The sequence below is a fragment of the Prionailurus bengalensis genome, chromosome C1 (assembly GCF_016509475.1).
Source record: "Prionailurus bengalensis isolate Pbe53 chromosome C1, Fcat_Pben_1.1_paternal_pri, whole genome shotgun sequence".
In the NCBI taxonomy this organism is placed as follows: domain Eukaryota; kingdom Metazoa; phylum Chordata; class Mammalia; order Carnivora; family Felidae; genus Prionailurus; species Prionailurus bengalensis.
The window spans coordinates 143,800,764-143,819,417 of record NC_057345.1 but is presented as its reverse complement, the minus strand read 5'-3'; the positions used below and the strand labels follow the sequence as shown (position 1 = coordinate 143,819,417).

General features: G+C 42.9%; 1 protein-coding gene across 12 annotated transcripts in view; it reads right to left on the bottom strand.

Moving 5' to 3' along the window:
- The window catches only part of FMNL2 (formin like 2), a 311,215-nt gene that overhangs the window by 12,267 nt on the left and 280,294 nt on the right, over positions 1–18,654 (bottom strand). For 7 of the 12 annotated variants that reach the window (XR_006296829.1, XM_043576720.1, XM_043576725.1 and 4 more), the window contains 10 exons: positions 16,164–16,265; positions 13,927–14,239; positions 13,371–13,583; positions 10,476–10,496; positions 8,175–8,299; positions 7,340–7,542; positions 5,315–5,549; positions 4,305–4,373; positions 4,083–4,163; positions 2,006–2,135 (listed from right to left, as the gene is read on the bottom strand). Coding sequence is in view for 11 of the 12 variants with exons in the window: in XM_043576720.1 (XP_043432655.1) it covers positions 2,006–2,135; positions 4,083–4,163; positions 4,305–4,373; positions 5,315–5,549; positions 7,340–7,542; positions 8,175–8,299; positions 10,476–10,496; positions 13,371–13,583; positions 13,927–14,239; positions 16,164–16,265 (1,492 nt within the window). In the remaining variant the exon portion in view is untranslated. The remainder of the gene's footprint in view (positions 1–2,005; positions 2,136–4,082; positions 4,164–4,304; positions 4,374–5,314; positions 5,550–7,339; positions 7,543–8,174; positions 8,300–10,475; positions 10,497–13,370; positions 13,584–13,926; positions 14,240–16,163; positions 16,266–18,654) is intronic. The other 5 variants (XM_043576726.1, XM_043576728.1, XM_043576724.1 and 2 more) reach the window with 2 other exon arrangements.

Genomic DNA, 18,654 nt, shown 5'->3' with positions numbered 1-18,654 from the left:
ACCCCAAATCCTGGGATTATACCCAACTATTCCATTTCTCTTATAGGTGATGATAAGCTGTTGGTTGGTCTGTAGACTCAGAGGTTCCGTAACTGTGCCAGGCCCAAGATTTGGACCTCTTTTACATTTCTGTGGCTCTCCAGCAGGGGGTAGCATTTAAATGCTGAACTTTAGTTATGACTGACCCCTAGAAACCAAGCAACCTTGGACAGCTTCTTCTGGTCCATCAACCCTACTCTGTTCCTGAAGGGTTCATGTTAATGTAATGAACCCTTCTTCCATCTGCAGTGTGGCCACGCTCCCAGAGCAGGTACATTCCTGCAGCCTCCTGCAGAAGACCAGGCCCCACCTCTGGCTCCCTACTGCCCGATTCCGCTCTGCACATGGATGAATTACAGAACAGGCCAGTTATGTTTTTCCCTTGCTAGACTCACACGGTCTTATTCAACTTTGACTCCTCAATGCTTAGGACAGAGCCACGTCCACAGCAGGTACTCAAAGGTTCACTGGATAAGCAAAGGAGCAAAGGTATAAAGATTCTCTGTCAGCTCACCTGGCCACCAGAGAGAGGACACAGAAAACAATCCAGCCAGAGATCCTCAATCTCTCCACTTTCTGACTTTTTTTCAAATGACACTTTTGGGGAATCTCACTTGAGCCAAACAAATCAGCCAAAACAAAAACTTTTATAAAACGTTTTTCTTAGTTACAATTGTGATGCTAAACAATCCCTAATTTAGGCGGAGAAACCTGAAAAAAGGAAAATCACTCCACCAGAAGAGAAGTCCCAGTAACTGCGTAAGTGAGCTCTGTGCCCTCAGTGGGTCTGCTATGGCCCACACTGCATAGCCCTTCACAAAGGACCATTCCCACCTGCCTCTCAGTCTCCACTAGGGCGTCCTTGGTACCTACCCCAGCTAACAGTACATCATCTCATTCATTCGTTCGCTCATTTACTTACTCCCCCCATCAATGTGCTAGCGGCTAAGGAATTACAAAGATACATAAAAATAAAGATATTACCCATAAGTCCACAGGTTGAAACAGACATGTAAATTGTCATAGTAAAATCTGACCCATCGTGTATGAAATAGTATGGAATGCTCTATTGTAAGAACACAAAAGGAGCAGCCATTTTACTTTGACGAAGTAAAAAAAAATCTTGCCCTTAAAGATTCGATTCACCAAGTCTGAAGCAGACCTCAGGAATATGAATTTATAAAAAACACCTTGGCTGCTCAGGGTTCAAGATCCTAAAATGAGAATCAGAGTATGTAACCAACACTGAGATTAATCTGCATCTTGTTCCTTTTTCTAGCGTAACAGCCTTTGGAGAAGACATTGCACGTTAGACAGTACACTATATAAGACACAGGTTCTAGTCCTGTCTCGCTCATGTTCTACCCAGGTGACCTTGGGCAAGACAGTTAACCTCTAAAAATTTCAGTTTTCTCATGTATACATGGGGATACCATTACATACCTATCATAGCCTGGCTGGCTCAGAATCACTGAGGATTTAAATGAGAAAAATGCATAAACTGCCATAGCAAAATAACAGCCAAAAGTACTGATAATTTAGCTCCCACTCAGGCTAACGGCACAATGCTTGACCTACCACACCTGAGCAACTGGGACAGCACAAACTCAAACTGGCAGAGGCGGGGGATGATTTCTTGATTTTCATTCTCATATTTCAAGTGACAACAAGAGACTAAGAAGAACAAGAAGGACAACGAATGGAAGACAGAAGCTGCCCAGGGTCCAGAGACCGGACTCTTTAGACAGGACACAGAAGGGTCTCCCTTATGTCCCTGTTCATTATGGCTCCCAGGAGCGGGAAACACCCTGGCCCAGGTACCCCAGCAAAGAGCTTCTGATGTTTTCATCACCTTGCCTTTCCAGAGGAGTTCCGAGGAGTGGTTTAGCAGCGAATGGTTCCCCCATGATCCATGATTAAAGGCATTTGATACCCAAGAGTAACATGAATAGCTGAAATCAAGTACCTGCAGCAGCTTTCTCCACATAATGAAGCTCATTATAAAACAGGGACACTTGGTGATATTTTTCTTTTACAACATTTGAAATATAGTGCAACAGTGTTTGCTTTCGGTCTGTTGACTTTGTATCTAAGAGCTGAAAACAAAAGGAACAGGGGTTAGGGTAGAAGAGGATGAGAAAGCTGTCCATCAGGTGAAGTCCTCCCACTCAGAGTAATGGAGGACGGTACCCCAAAGTGAACCACAGGAGGGTCAAACCTGGACGTGTTCTCCCCTAAACCAACTGACTTGTAAGTGACCGCAGGACTTCTCCGCCAGGGGGTATGCTCAACACCAGCAGGACTCCAACACCAAAAACTGTTCACACATCTCTACCCACACAAAACCGTCCCACCCCACATCTGCCATACGACTTTCCCTGACTTAAAAGTGGGAAGCCCCCATTCCGAGTGCTTTCCAAAGAGAAGGAGCAGAGAAGTGAGTGTGGTGCTGGTGGTACACGGGTACTCCCTATGTGGCAGGACTCCCACAATGCAGTCTACTCATTTTCAGTTCAGCTCTCTCATTCCCCAGCCTCCGTGACCCGAAACAGCTGGGCTTGCCACACACGACCATCTTGGGGCCAGGAGTAGGACCAACTAGACACTCGCTACCAAACAGCCATGTCTCCCCAGGGCTCAGGACTCTGCCTGAGCAGAGCTCAACCTTCTCATGTGGAAGCCACATTAGCCCCAGCCGTGGGGGAGAAGGTTATCACTGCCCACATGTTAGATAACTCTGAAAAACAGCATACTCTTTTCCATCCAGAGGGGAATTTTTTTTTAATGTTTATTTATTTTTGAGAAAGAGAGAGAAAGAGAGACAAAGCATGAGTGAGGGAGGGGCAAAGAGACACAGAATCTGAAGCAGGGCTCCAAGCGCTGAGCTGTCAGCCCGACGCAGGGCTCGAACCCATGAACCACGAGATCATGATCTGAATGGAAGTTGGATGCTCAACTGAGACACCCAGAAGCCGCCCCCCCCCACCCCGCTTCTTTTTTTATTTAGAAAACACAGAAAAGTAAAAAGAAGCACTTTGAAACAAAAACCCTAATTCTATCCAACCTCTGTTGATATCTTTACCTACTTCCATTCAGTTTTTTTCCTGCATTTTTTGCGTGGGTGAAATCAAACTGCACATGAAATTTATACCCTCCTTTCTTTTCCAGACACATTTTTTTAAAACAATTTTTAATGTTTACTTTTTTATGTTTATTTTCATTTTTGAGAGAGAGAGAGAGAGAGAGCGAGCACGCACAAATGGGGGAAGGGCAGAAAGAGAGAGAGAGACACACAGAATGTGAAGCAGGCTCCAGGCTCTGAGCTGTCAGCACAGAGGCTGACATGGAGCGTGAACTCACAGACCATGAGATCATGACCTGAGTGAAAGTTGGATGTTTAACCGACTAAGCCACCCGGGCACCCCTATTGATTTTTGAGAGAGAGAGAGACAGACAGACAGAGAGATAGAGAGAACACAAGTTGGGGAGGGGCAGAGAGAGAGGAAGACCCAGAATCTGAAGCAGGCTCCAGACTCTGAGCTGTCAGCACAAAGCCGGACACAGGGCTCGAACTCACAAGCCTCGAGATCAAGACCTGGGCTGAAGTCAGACACTTAACCAAGTCACCCAGGCACCCCACAAAATTATTTCTTTGAAAATTCTTCACAAACATTCTAAGAGTTAAAGAAGAGTTCATCATATTAACTACTGTTATATTTAATAATTTTCCAAAATGATGGATCTTTACATTGTTGCTAATTATTTGCAATTATAAACTAAATATAGCATCCATAATTCAGATTCTTGAGGAAAGAGTCCCAGAAATGGAAACACTGGGTCATAGGGCTTGAGTATTTTTAAAGTTCTAAGCGCCTGCTGCCCAGTGACGTGCCAGAAAATGTGTACCCATTCATCCTCCACTTATAGCAATCTTCATCAAAACATCCTACCCCACTTCCAAGAGCAGACTCCACTCTGGGACTTAATCTCTGCCGGTTGTTTTGTCCCTTATATAGCTCTTATAGTTCTTTCAGTCCACTCACCAGATCTAAACTCTGAAGTTTAAATCCATAAACTGCTCCTCGCTTACTGCTATTCATATAGTTTCCAAGGGCCAAGATAATCTGCAAAAGAAAAAAAAAGAGACAGAGAGAGAGAGAGAGGAAAGAGAGGCCCATCAGAACAGCATCCCAGGTATTCCCAGGCCAACGAATGTGGCTGGAGTCAGCTCTTCCCTACGTGTATACAAAGAAAACTTTACTTGCCTCCAGAATTTTCTTGAGTTTTTGGGATGATTTTATAGAGACAGATGCTGCTATAATTGAGTGCAGTTGCTAGATTCCATTCAAAGGAAGGAAGGGGGTGAAAAAAAGAGACATGTTAAAAATAAGAAACTCTAATTGGAAACTAAAAATTTAACACAGAAGAAAACAGACCTGCATTTAGACCTTAAATATGCTGAGATTCTATTTTTCTTCAACATAACAAATTTAACTTGTCCTGCTAGGTCTTAGGTAACCATATCATTACATGCAAGCTCTCTCTAAGTATATGAAATAAGAAGAAATGTCAGAACTTATCACAAAATCTGTAACCAATGGGACTCAGAGCACAGAATCCACAGCATCTTCTAGTAGAACTCAATTCCCTGCCCACCTCCTCACATCATGTAAGACAATATGTTTTTAAATGAATGGAGCTGTCCAAGAATGAAAACAAAACACCAAAGGAATATAATCAACCTCCAGAAGTTCTCAGAACATGTGTTGAACAGACATGCTACTATAGTCGGTAATTAACAAGTTTATTTAGAAACAGAACTGGGAAAGAACTATTTATGATATTTATGTTTATAATATTAATAAGTCTCTACCAGATTAACACAAAGGGACAAGAGATGGTTGGCTCTTATTTCTGCATCACCACAGTGTACTATAACAAATCTCCAAGGAAAAAGACTCCTGTGGTAAATTTACAATGCTTCCAATTAAAGCTATGTACTGAGGTGGAAACCCAGAGGACATCCGTAGACACAGAAAATGGCATTCTATGGAGGAGAATAGCAATACGGAATATGGAAATCCACTATTTTCACATTACTTGGCATAAACAATGTGAAAAAAAAATTGCCAAAATAAAAGTGCAATCTAGAAAGTTCTGGGAAGGAGTCTTTAGAGCCCATGACGCTATGTGCAAATTCTGGAAGAGACTTAAAAGAAGAAAATGATTCTATATCTCTCTGGACCCTCTCCCCTGCCAGAGTTGGTCCACTCACAGGAGTCAGCATCTGAATGCTTTCCGCAAAGTTCCCAATGAAGGCCATGATGGTCATCTTCTGCATGAGTCTCTCAATTTTACTGAACTGCATCATGAACCGGTCTTCATCTGACAAGTTCTCCAGGGGCTTCCTTTCCCGCTCATAGAGCCGGAACACTTTGACCTCATTCTCAGTTGGCAAGAACCTCATCAAACATTCTACAAAGTCTACAGGCAATGTCTTCAAGTCAAATCTGAAGACAGATGTGGACATGTCAGTGTTAGAGTGAACACCTCCTACCCTTTCAACCACACCACCATTTAGTCCTACCCATAAACCACCAATGCAATGAGTTGACGATGCCTATAGCTGAACTGTGAAGATGCCAATCGGTGCTGGCTCCTGACTGTCCAACAAATAGCTGCTTTCTGAGAACCCACACCTTATCACAATAGCCATGCTCAGTTTTTAGCCTACTACTATAGCTTTAAGTCTCTAGAAATCAACAGTAAATGACAACAGGAAGAGCAAGAAGGCAGGCTAAAACATCTGATGGTTAAGTGGTTCAAGGACACATAAGTGGTTTTTAAGGCCTATGAAGTATTGCTAATTAGGGAAATTAATATTACACAATTACAAAATATCGGGTAAACTCTAATATATTTCAATTAAACCAACAGTCTGGGGTATTTTTTTCTTCTTTAGAAAAAAATGTATCCAAATGCCTGTACAAAATGGATGCTGTGGCTTAAATGCATACATCCCTTCAAGGTAAACAAGATCTTTTTAGATATATGCTCAATTTGAACAAACCAAGTATTTGCTACAACCTCTAATTTCTTCCCTGGACAATCTTTGTCTGGCAAAATAATATAATTACATCTAACTATCATGACAAATAAGGTATATGCAGGTTAAAAACCAGAATGCATATGACGTTTCAACATCAAAAATCAGAACAGAGTATAAGATACACTAGATTACTGGATTACAATCCAGACTGAGAACATGAAATTGGAACAAATGATTTCTGAGGGTCAAATACTCCTCCATGAATCTCTCACCGAAATTTATGAAATACAAATTTACGGGGCGCCTGGGTGGCTCAGTCGGTTAAGTGGCCGACTTCGGCTCAGGTCATGATCTCACAGTCCGTGAGTTCGAGCCTCGCATTGGGCTCTGTGCTGACCTCTCAGAGTCTGGAGCCTGTTTCAGATTCTGTGTCTCCCTCTCTCTCTGACCCTCCCCTGTTCATGCTCTGTCTCTCTCTGTCTCAAAAATAAATAAACATTAAAAAAAAAAAAAAAAAAGAAATACAAATTTACAATGAACTCATTCCTAACACATCTAAAACATTTGTTCTTTATCATAGTTGAACATCCTCATGACCACAAGAAGGGCCGGAAGATTCCTCTAATAGAAAGCAAATAAAACGAATGCCTTCTCTGCAGTTCAAGGATAAAAAAAAGAACTGAACTTTGTTTAAAATTTCCTGAAAGTTGCTAAAAGAAACAGGAATCACATTCCTATTGTTATGAATTAAAAGATGCATCTGTATCCCATTTGCATCTGGCACTGAACTGTATCATTCCACAAATGCCATCAAATTTGTATTCAACACATCTAGAGAGAATTCAGATGCTCCAGAGAAGAGTGACAGTCTCTCCCTTTCCTTAGCTCGGGTAATTCTCCATCCTTTGTATGTAAGCGTTGCTCTAGGCATATAGGATACCAGACCAAGTAGATAAGTGATGCCACAATCCACTTGTCATTCTTCTCAAATAAATGTCACTCTAAGATGGCACTCCCAAGGAGTATTTCTGGCCCACCCCTTTGGTGGCAGCATTTCATTCAACACTGATGTCACACGTACGTAACAAAGGGAATCTGTGGTGTGTGGATATCAAGAACTGCCCCACCTTTTATCTTTGATCTTGCCCTGCTACTGAAATATTTGTTACCTACCAATTCAGCACTTGCTTATTTTCAGTTTTATCCTATAAATTTATCAGAATCTAACTTTCCAGAATGCCCTGAACTTACACATGGATAGCTTTACATATCTCGTCAGCAGTCTTTCCAGCTTTCCTCAAAGTTATGGCTAGATTTTTGGCCCTATTTGCTTCCAGTAACGTCACTTTGTTTGATCCCTTCTGTGTTATCTTCTGTTTGCTTGAAGAAAGATCAATGGCAGGACCTTGAGCTTTTGTCTTAAATATTTCCTCAAATTCATCCACATTTAAATCCTGGAGTAAAAAGAGATGAAACAGGCAAATTGGATTATACTTAAAAATTAACTCAGGTAACCATTTTGACAGTTTCTTAAGCATCAAAGAACTTACTTTTTCTACTCAGTATTTACCTTTGATCAAGGCTTGGTCTATCTTCCTGTTTGTGCTATGGCATGACTTAGGCCACACAGACAGCCATGAAGGTCTAAAGAAGAGAGCTGATTCCACCTGGCCAATTCAGCTGCCTTTCACTAATTACCTTGCAGAGCTGGCCACCACAGACTAAAGGATCCATCAAACAGCTAGTGAGTGTAATTATTGAGTTCTTATTCACTTGTAGTTCAATAAAGGGTTCTTATGCCCTTTTATAAATTAAGGGCAGGGTTTGTGTCAGATACATATTTTGTGGCGTCTACTGAAGATCATCAAAACCACTCCATAGTAACATAACTTTTAAACACAGTTTTGAAACAATCTTGCAAAATACTGTCCTATTCTCTAATATTAGAGAATTTTCTTTCTTCTTTCCATCAAGGCATTTAAAATACTAGCATTTTATTGCTGAAACTTCCAGGTTAGCAGAGCACCCATTTGAACTTTGTCACACAGAGAGCCAGCCCCTAGTTTCTAACCAGCAAGAAAAATACCTCCAGAATCCGCTCATCATCAATTTCATTGAAGACTGTGCCATTGATCTGATTTGGCTTCAGGGCAACCCAGTTAAAAACTGGCATTCTGAATTTCGTCTTGATTGGCTTCTTAATTTTCACAGCTACAGAAGTCAGAGAGGATCAAATTAAGATTCCACCCAAACCCCATGACTCTCAAGAACAATCAGAGTAGTCCTTGCAGATGCCACTTAAACACTGCAGGAACACTGGCAAGAGGTGCCCAAGTGTTTTTAAACACAGAAAACATCACACATGGCTTTGGCAAGAGTAATCTGAGGTTTATCATTTGGTTGACTGATGCAACACTGTAGGAAAGTTTTCTAAGAGCCAGGGTTTTGTTTTTTTTTTTGTTTTGTTTTTAATGCAGGCAAATGGATTGCTGCATTACAATCACAATGTTAGGACAATGTGTAGGACAAAGTACTGGGGAGCAAAAATTATTAATGATGTTAGTAGACAGCAGAGAGGACAAATACTCAGTGACACTGGTGAATGTGAGTCAGATTTTGAAATCTTAAATTCTCAGTTCTAGAACATACATTTCCAAACCAATCTTAAAAGATGATCAGGGACTGCAGGGAGTGGCTGTCTATACCACCAGGAATGTGACGTCAAGACTGACTTTCTGTAACGTCGAGCAGCAACGCATTCTTGTGAACAATTTTGACAATGGGGATTATATTCAGGCTGAGTTATTCCAACCACACCAAGGGCCATGAACAGCCCCAAACAGAAAATATTTAAGATGACAGAAGGGGTGCTTAGAAATTAGGATTAGTACTGCTTTTTGAGACTGGCCACAGTCCCTTCCCCCTTTTTTAAGGAGCAAGTGCTCCCCAGGAGTCAGCTAGATGCAGCTAGAAGGTATCAATGAACCCATTAAAAAACACAGAAAACCTCTTAATAGAGAGGAGGGGATCTATCTTCCAGGAGTCAGGTAAGGAACTGCCGACTCCTCTCACTGTGGGGAAATGAGCTAAAAAAGGAAACCCATTAAAAACTCCATTAATTAAGGACACATCATAAAGCAGTCTTCCAGACCCATCTAGCTAGACGCATGTACCCTCTTAAGTCTATCCCGGGACACCCACCACACTATTTGGGAGCTTCACTATCTGTCATCATCAGCACGGGAGAGAACTGCAGTGCACAACAAAATAAACCCAACGTACGCTGGGCCTTTACCTGGCTGCCTGCCATTCCTCCAGAGTTACGAAAGCCATATAAACAGCAGGAATGTCATCTGATAAATCCACAGAAAAGCATGCAGGAATACAGAAACACTGCCTTTGTAAACCAGGCCTTTCTACCACCACGTGACACCTTAGTCCCCACCCCCAGAAGTGTTGGATTGCTCACTGCCCTTCATTTAGGTCTACACTGCCCAGGAAAACCCATGTCCTCCACAGGACAAAGAAAGAGACCTTCCTCTAATCTGGCCTTTGAACAACATGGAGGGAGAAAAAGCAAGAGTAGAGGAAAAGCTGTACAGGGATCTTTCCACAGTCTGAGCTGGCGGGTTGGTGCCATTTGACTCCACCATCCATCCACGGATACCGCAGGCCTCAGGACACTGGCTAAAAGTCATTCCATCTGCAGCCACGCTACTTCTAACTCCTCAGCAAGATTAAAAATAAGCCTGAGATCAGAACACGGGCAAAAATAGGTCATCTTCAGAAAGGTGATCCTAACTCCCAATCGGGAATGGGGGGGGGGGGGGGGTGGATTGTAGAAGGAGAGGCCTACAGGTGACCATGACAGACACAGTGCTCGCAGGGTTCAGGCTGAAGGCAGTGGCTCCACGTGGTGGTAGGTGTTCCATGGAGAGAGCTGGAGATCAGTGGGAAAGGCCTGGAAACACAGCACCTAGAAGCCTGTCCTTGTCCTGTGGAGCAACTACCCTTTCTCCCCCAGAATAAATCTAAAATCCTCCTAGAATTGATGCCTTGGATCCAACTATGACAATTAAACTAAAAGGGAAAAACAAAACAGAACAAAACAACAACAACAACAACAACAAAACCCACTCCTTTTCTCTTAGGGGGAAAGGAATATGGCATATAAAATCCAGGCTGTCTGCTCGCCGAGCCACAATCTATTTTACTAAAATGCACGAGCAAACCTGGAACAACAGTCAGCCAACAGCGAGACTTCCCACAGACACAGGGTCAAAATGCAATGGTTCAATGTAAGATGGAGTGAAAACATGTCAAGGCACAGTGTGACCAACAGGAACACATGGCAAACACTCAAAACACTCAGTGAGGAGCAACCTACAGAAAAGCTTGATTGGCCCATCTTTTGTGGAAGCAGAGAGAACAAAGAAAATATAAAAAAAAAAAAAAATTAGATATGGTTAGAGTCAAGCCACTCAGCAATTCACGCACTTTTAGCAGAGAATTTCATGCTTCTTGGACACATTTCACAAGGCAGCACAGAGCCAAAAATTCATTTCCATTCGGACCTGCCTTGAAGACTCCCTTATTATTTTGTTTTAAAAAGTAATCCTTTTTAGAAAAGGGGAAAAAATGATTTCATTATAGTGGTCCCAAACAGCCATACTGAATTGTGCTAGGTCTTGCAGAAGAAATGAGAAATGTTTTAATGAAAAATAATCAGCCAAGTATAAATTCTCATCGTGAACTTCCAAAGCACATTCTCCCAAAGAGACAGCACAGCAGTCTGTTACAGATGACCGAAGCAGGAAATGGGAGCCAGACTGCTCCGTCAAAGATTTGAGGAAGAAGCCTTACCCTTCAAATATACATTCCACACTATGTTTTCTCTCTAAAATGCAAAGAAAACTAGATAAAATTAGAGGACCTCGTTCAGGTCCCGTCTTAGCCACCAAGCACACACCTGCTCATTGCCTTGTTGAAGAGATAGGCCATCCTGTTGCCCATGGATCCCAGGGCCTAGCAATGTCACAGGCTTCTGAGTTCCGGGAGCCCTTGGTATATCATCCCAGCTCTGTCTCTTGGCCCTACTGGGACATCCTGACTCTGTCTGGCCTCTTGATTCCAGGGAGAAAGTTACCCAACACACTGGCAACACACCTCACAAAATGTGCTCCATAATGATCTCATAATCCTTAAATCTTATAAAACAGAACATCTTGTAGTCCATCAATGGACACTTACGGCACTTAGAGAAGTTTCATAAATCCCACATACGGTCCTCTAAAAATGGTGTAAGACACATAAGGGACAACTTCCAACTGCAGAACCTTGAAGGTAGCAGTGGTCATCAGCTGAACAGAGAGTTCCACACTCTAAAGATGAGGCAATTGAGGGGCGCCTGGGTGGCGCAGTCGGTTAAGCGTCCGACTTCAGCCAGGTCACGATCTCGCGGTCTGTGAGTTCGAGCCCCGCGTCGGGCTCTGGGCTGATGGCTCAGAGCCTGGAGCCTGTTTCCGACTCTGTGTCTCCCTCTCTCTCTGCCCCTCCCCCGTTCATGCTCTGTCTCTCTCTGTCCCAAAAATAAATAAACGTTGAAAAAAAATTTAAAAAAAAAAAAAAAAAAAAAAAAAGATGAGGCAATTGAGAGAGCCTGCAAATTTTTAAAGTTAAGTAGCGAGAAGAACCCAGGCAAAAAAATTAACCAGAGAGGACAAGCGTTCTACCAGAGGGAGCCCTGGACCTGTGCATTGTAGCCTCATGGCTCTTTCGCTTCGCCAAAGCAGTTTTGAGTTCTAGAGGAGAGCTCGAGCGAATGGGAGTGGAGGCTCTGCCACACGGAATTTTTGCCAAGGACAAAGGAAGTAGTAGCAAAGGAGACACCCCATAGCAGCCGTGTCTCCGGGCGCTACAAGGAAAGCCTCATCAGTGAGCCAGGTGTACATGCCAGTTCCAGGTTTTCACACTCAGTCACTGAGAGCAGCCTGTTGATGGAATGGATTCCTGGGGCTTCTCAAGAGGTTTTGGTTTGCTTACATTCCAAAACCCAACAGTTCCATGAAGATACACCTTCAACTTTTGTCCTTCAGAAGCAATAGAAGTTCTAGAAGAAAGTACTAAATGGGGGAGACCTTGAAAGGTAGAACTAAATCACTGTATTACTGTGAACATTACTTTCAACAAGCATCTTATTTCTTTCTCTGACAATTTTGTGGAGGTTGGGGTGGAAGTAAACACCACAGCTTCGACGTGAATTAAGGAGGTTGCTCTGGGTCACTCAGATGAATGTGCCCTAATGGCTAGCCAGTACAGCTGCTGCTGGGACACTCTTGAGGGATGGAGTGGGCAGCCTGGAAAGGTCTTACAGCTAAGATGGTCATGTAGACATTGGACAAAATGCTCTGGGAACTACCACTCGTGTAAGAGTGGTAGTTCTGCATCAGAAATAAGAGACCTCACCAAGAGACAGACGTAGAGGACGAAGCAGAATTATCTGATGTCACGCAGACATGACATGGCAAAGCTCAGAGCAATTCAAAATGCCAGGGAAATGCTCCATGACTGAGAAAATCGCTGTGGTATTTTAGAAAATAGTAAAAAGTCACTTCCAACAGACAGAAATCAGAACTTCTATTTCAAGGCATTAGAACGACTCTCTTCTTCTCGCCCCCCACACACCCTATTTCTGGTGAGGGGTGCCGCATTCTACCCTGGCTAGCAGGAGGGCAGCATGTGCTATGCGGAAGCATTTCAAGGCACACAGATACTGCTTTTGGCAACATCTTCCCTTGAAGCTTCAGCTCCACTATAGTGAATTCTATCTTCAAATGCACAGGAGAAATGCCTGGAAACCTACATCAGGCAATCACACAGAAAGGCATTTTCTCCTTTTGTAAACAACATTGTAAATACCTTCCAAAAACAGAGCTCTGACTACGACAGATGTCCACAGGTGTTTGATGAACCCATGAAAATGCGCTTATCCCTAAGAAGGTAACTAGTTTTCCTTCTCTTTCCTAGTGGGGAGAGTGGAAAGTGGGAAGACTGGAAAATCAGAACTCCCTGCTAGAGAGAGCGTAACAACAGCTACTCAGAGAAAAATGCCTCCTGTGAAGAACTTCCCCTTTACTGGCTACATTAGCAGGAATGATATTAAGAGGAGATACATGGGACTGCACGAGACTTGGACTTCCAAAGAACGGCTTTAAGGCCTCCAGGGGTAACACAAATGAGTATTTCTTGCACAAGTACCCAGGACTCCATTCTAAGCTCTTACCTGCTAGTCCTGAGTTGAAAACCACTGTGGGTGAGGACGTCCCAGGCAGCGGGGGTGCAGAGGGAGGAGGTGGGGGAGGTAAAGGAGGAGCTGGCACAGTCTCAGCTGCAGGACCTGGGAGAGGAGGGGGAGGGGGAGGGGGTGGAGGCGGTGGGGGAGGGGGAGGGGGTGGTGGCGGTGGTGGCATAGGTGGCGTTACTGGGCCATTTTGCACTAGCAAAAAAAAAAAAGAAGACACAAATTGCCTTTGAAAATAGAAGAACGGTTTCACCTGCTGGATGTCACACGCACATAAAAGAATCCAAAATCAAAATCATGAAAAGGACACAGGATTTTTTTCAGTGACTCTAAAATCTACTCAGTGAGAAATAAAGAATATACTGCAGCATATGTAAAATGAAGTTTCATAACCTAAATCTCAAAATGTAAAAATTTTTTAAAATCAGTGAGTAAAAGAAAATGCCAAGAAAAGCAAAGTGCACAAATGGACAGCGGATAAAAGAAGAAATACAAATATCCCAAATACTACCCTCAATTCTCCTACCAGGCTCCTCACCTGCTTCAGGTGTGTCTGACGATGGAGGTAGTGGTGGGGGAGGAGGGGGCAGGGGGCCCGAGGAGGCAACCCCCATTGCTGGTCCCACAAAGTTACCCACTGCCACCTCTGACCCTGTGGACAATGTGCCAGAAGCCACAACTGGCAGAATGGCAATGTCCCCATCCCCTTTCTTCTGAATTTTAATGGTCCCTTGTTTCTCCAGTTCATGAATCTTTTTTTCCAGGGTAGACTGTCTTTGAATGGCTTCTTCTTTTTCTTTGACCATTTTCCTTAATGTGTGAACCTGGGTATTTGCATCTTTGTAGATTTCCTGCAAAAGAGTTCGCAGTCACCAGTCTATCTTCATGCAACATCCATACCTCTTACCATCAGATTGGCAAATTGAGGATCAAAAAAATAACCAAACAAGGGGCATCTGGGTGGCTCAGGTGGTTGAGCATCTAACTTTGGCTCAGGTCATGATCTCACAGTTCGAGAGTTCGAGCCCCACACTGGGCTCTGCGCCTATAGTTCGGAGCTCAGAGCCTGAAGCCTGCTTCTGGTTCTGTGTCTCCCTCTCTCTCTGCCCCTCCCCTGCTCACACTCTATCTTTTCCTCAAAATTAAACAAACATTAAAAAAAAATTTTTAAGAAAATAACCAAAAAAATTAAAAAGAAGGATACTGATATACACATAAGAATTCTATAGAACTCAGCCTCCTATAAAAGTCCTATTCATTCTCAATTGTTCACTGGTAATGCATGCAATATACTCTAGCAATTGTTATCACCAATATAGTTCTTTCCATTAATAAGTACAGCTAACTCAATTTTCCCTGCAGGTGGAGACAAGCAAGGCAGAGATGACCCAAAAATAATTTTATAGCTGACTTTGGAATATCCCGAGGATATTCTGGTGGGGCAGAATGTTTTCCTTTTTACTTGTTTTAAAATTCATTTGTAACTCCTAGACACGTATCGGCTAACAGTAGACAAAAGTCCCTAAGTCAGATTTGGATAGAAGTCAGACTGGGATTAAAAATCTGCAAAGCATAGAAGAATCTACTCATGAATACCCAGGGGCTGACTGTTCTTGAATGGGTTTCTCTGGCCTTCACAATGCCCTCCTACAAGCTTAGGACAGCAATCACTGTAACCTTTTCCTTTTGGTTTGCAGTTAACAGAACAGGCCAATGCTTCCCTCTACTAATTACTTTTTTCTGTCCAGGTTTTTAGCAGAAAACAAAAAAGTTACAATTTTCAACTTAAAGGCTGTCCTCGTTCCTTTCATAAGGGGCTCACGCAGGTTCCAGGGAAAGGATTTTTCTGGAACTTACTTGCTGGGTCTTGCACATGTGATCTCTCACCACAAACCTCCAGCAGGCAGGGAAACATTCTTCACACCCTGTCTATTATTAATAATCTGAGAGTCTGACTTGAATTGAGTCCATATGCTACAACTCTGTCTCGATGGCGTGCCAAAAAATAAATTTCCTAGAGTTAACTGTAGGACATGTCAAAATATCAAGCAACACACACAGACATGATAAGCATCGCGTAAAATGTGCCATTTCATCAACGATGGTGTAGAGGCAAGCCATTTGCCTGAAAGCCCTCCAGGCATTTTGGTGACTTTATGTTCTGCACAATTCCAAACACACGGATGGCACTCCATAAAAACCTGACATGTAAGGTAAAACAATGCTAAGGCCAAATAAAATAGCTGGGATCATCTGATAATAAAATGGATTGGTTTTGCTTTGCCTTTTCTTTTCTTTTTTTTTTTTTTTTTAATTCTTTTGGTGAATGACATTAGATCTTGCCTGTGTTGTGATTTCACCGTTTCCACGGCAACCACCAAATCTGGTTCCAAGTAGAAGCAAAGCAAAAAAATACAAAGAAGTCCAAGTCCTAGTAAAAATAAATAAGTGGCATGAATTAAATCCGTGCTGTGTTTTTATTTCCAAGCAAATGGGTGATCCACTGAATCAAGTCAGACTTGTCCAGATGGGAAAATATTGTTGCTCTCGAAAACTGTGATAAGGAAGCACTGAACCCCCAACATTTGATTGCAAACACATGTGTATCCATCCCTAACTATGTGTACTTTTCATCTGAGTATCGCCTCTGAAATGATTCCAATAAATACGTTGCATCAATGCATTCCTCTGACATGAATGTAGTCCACATTCTACTAAAGCTGGGGCACCTTCCCTGCAATGCCCATCTGGGGCAGCTGCCGTCAGCACACTCACTCGAACAACATCTAGCTCCTTGTTCCTCTGCATCAGCTGCTTTTCCAGTTCCACAATCTTGGACATGGCTTCGTTCTCTGTGTCTTGCAGCTTTTCAGACAACTATAAAGGTATAAAAGAGAAGCTGTGTCACAACACACAACCATTCTCATCAGATCCTCGGTTCTCAGAAAGTAGAGCTCTATTGGGGCCTGGAGTCCTGCATGTGTTCTACAAGCTGTTTTTATGGAAACATTAATATTCATAATACGATTCTGAATACCTATTTGTTTCTAATAGGAATTAATAATTTATACATGATCCTTAATAAAACCCATGTCAGTTCCTTGGTGTTTCAACATATACAGTGTACCTCCCTCAATTTCCTCAGGGGCTGGCAGAAGGGGCTCACCAACGTGAGCCTGCAAGGGTGGGAAACAGGAGGTGAGGCAAGAGGGGAAGTTCACCTTTCCTTCACTAAGAAAAGGCCATTAGGCACAAGCTTTTGAAATTTATCAGTCCAGAAAACATGGTTCTGTTATTACAGAACACCAGCTTAAAAAATAGTACTGCTTGTTTTGACCCAAACTAACCCAAGTAATAAAAGTTATTTGGAGGGACAGTTCAAATAAACAGGCAGCCTACTTCAAAAGTGGGTTATGTGAGGCTCAGTCGGTTAAGTGTCCGACTCCGGCTCAGGTCATGAACTCATGGTTTGTGGGTTCGAGCCCCCACCCCATCAGGCTCTGTGCTGACAGCTTGGAGCCTGGAGCCTGCTTCGGATTCTGTGTCTCCCTCTCTCTCTGCCCCTCCCCTGCTCATGCTCTGTCTCTGTCTCAAAAATAAATAAAACATTAAAAAAAAAAAAAGTGGGTTATGTGAGTATGGTTATGGACAGCTGGCTGAGACTTCAAGAGGAAGATAGTGTGAGCCACGTGTTAACTAATTACTTTTCCCACAAGCCTCTGAAAGTGAGCTACTTCTGATTTCCCACATCTCACTGAAAACAATCACAAGTAAAGAACACCGGAGAGGCAAGGTGAGGAGGAAGGGTGGAGGTTAAAATGCTGATCAGGTTCAGAATAGGATACGAATCTTTCAGGGCAAGGCCGATAAATGCCCTTCCTAAGCAGGTGCCAAGCAGGTCACTACAACACTTAACAAAGGGGGGGTGGGGCGCAGCAGGAATGGCTGGCTCACCAACTTGGCTTAACCACAGCCATGAAGATGCCCATTTTCAGAGTGAGGGACAAAGGTGAAGGACGTCACACACATACAATACTCTCAACTAAGAAAGTGTAGAGGGAAATAATCGGACCATTCAAATGGGAAAATAATATTGCTCTAAAAAGAGACAATTCAATTACAGCCAAGGACACTGTCAAGCAGAATTTAACAAACAAATCTGGTTCTCACAATGCTTAGGTCTTTAAGAAGCACCATTTTTCTGTTCATTCTCACAATATTCAAATATTTGCTTAATGGATGAATAAATGGACAACCTCTGAAGGCCTTTAGACTTATATTCAACTTAGTCTGTGGTGAAATAAATCCCTCAAATCAAAATAAGTCCCTGCCCTGAGACAGAGTTAATGTAACACTGATAGGACACTCCTCAAAGAAGAAGATTTAAGGGAACGCTCACTAATTTCCTTGAAAATTCTTGTAGCTGAAATGAATTTTTACTGCACGTGAGTAAGCATAAGGCAGGACTAGAAGACTGGCCATCAAGAAGAAACAAGACCATCCTGTCCACGGGCCTGTATGGACACATTCAGCAGAACCTGACTTATATTCAGAAGACCAGGAGTGAAACAGAACTTACTGATACGTCACACCAAACTTCCAGGGGCACCTGGGTGGCTTAGTCAGTTAAGCATCTGACTTCACCTCAGGTCATGATCTCACGTTTCATGAGTTCAAGCCCCACGTCGGGCTCTGTACTGTCAGTGCGGAGCCTGCTTTGGATCCTCTGTCTCCCCTCTGTCTCTGCTCCTTTCTACTTGTTTTTTTTCCTCTCTCTTTCTAAACAAACAAACAAACTTTAAAGAAAAAATAAATCCAAACTTCCAAAGAAATTGAAATGTGTAGCAATGGCAGTTCCACTGAGGGACTGGGTTGGGTGGGAGGTGAGGAAGACACTGATAATGGTCTATTCGCTCTGGGGCTTATTTTAGCACAAAGCGCTAGAACCCATCCTCCATGGGCCCGTGTGAACGCATGTGGTAGAAGATGACTTATATTCAGAGAGTATGAGTAGAAAGGTCTTCACATCAGCCCAAATTCACATATTCAAGTTTCATTTCCCCTCTACATGGCGCCAATCACCTCACCCTCTGGGGTAAGTAAGATGGCCAGGAAATCTGGGCTCAGCAGAAACTGAGCAGGTGAGCTAAGGCAAGGCAATGGATTCCCTTTAGTTTTAAGTAACGAACATGCCTTGTTTGAAAGAACCCCGGGTGGCTTTTGACAGCTCTCGATCTCAAGCTGCAGTTCATCCCTATACTCCAAA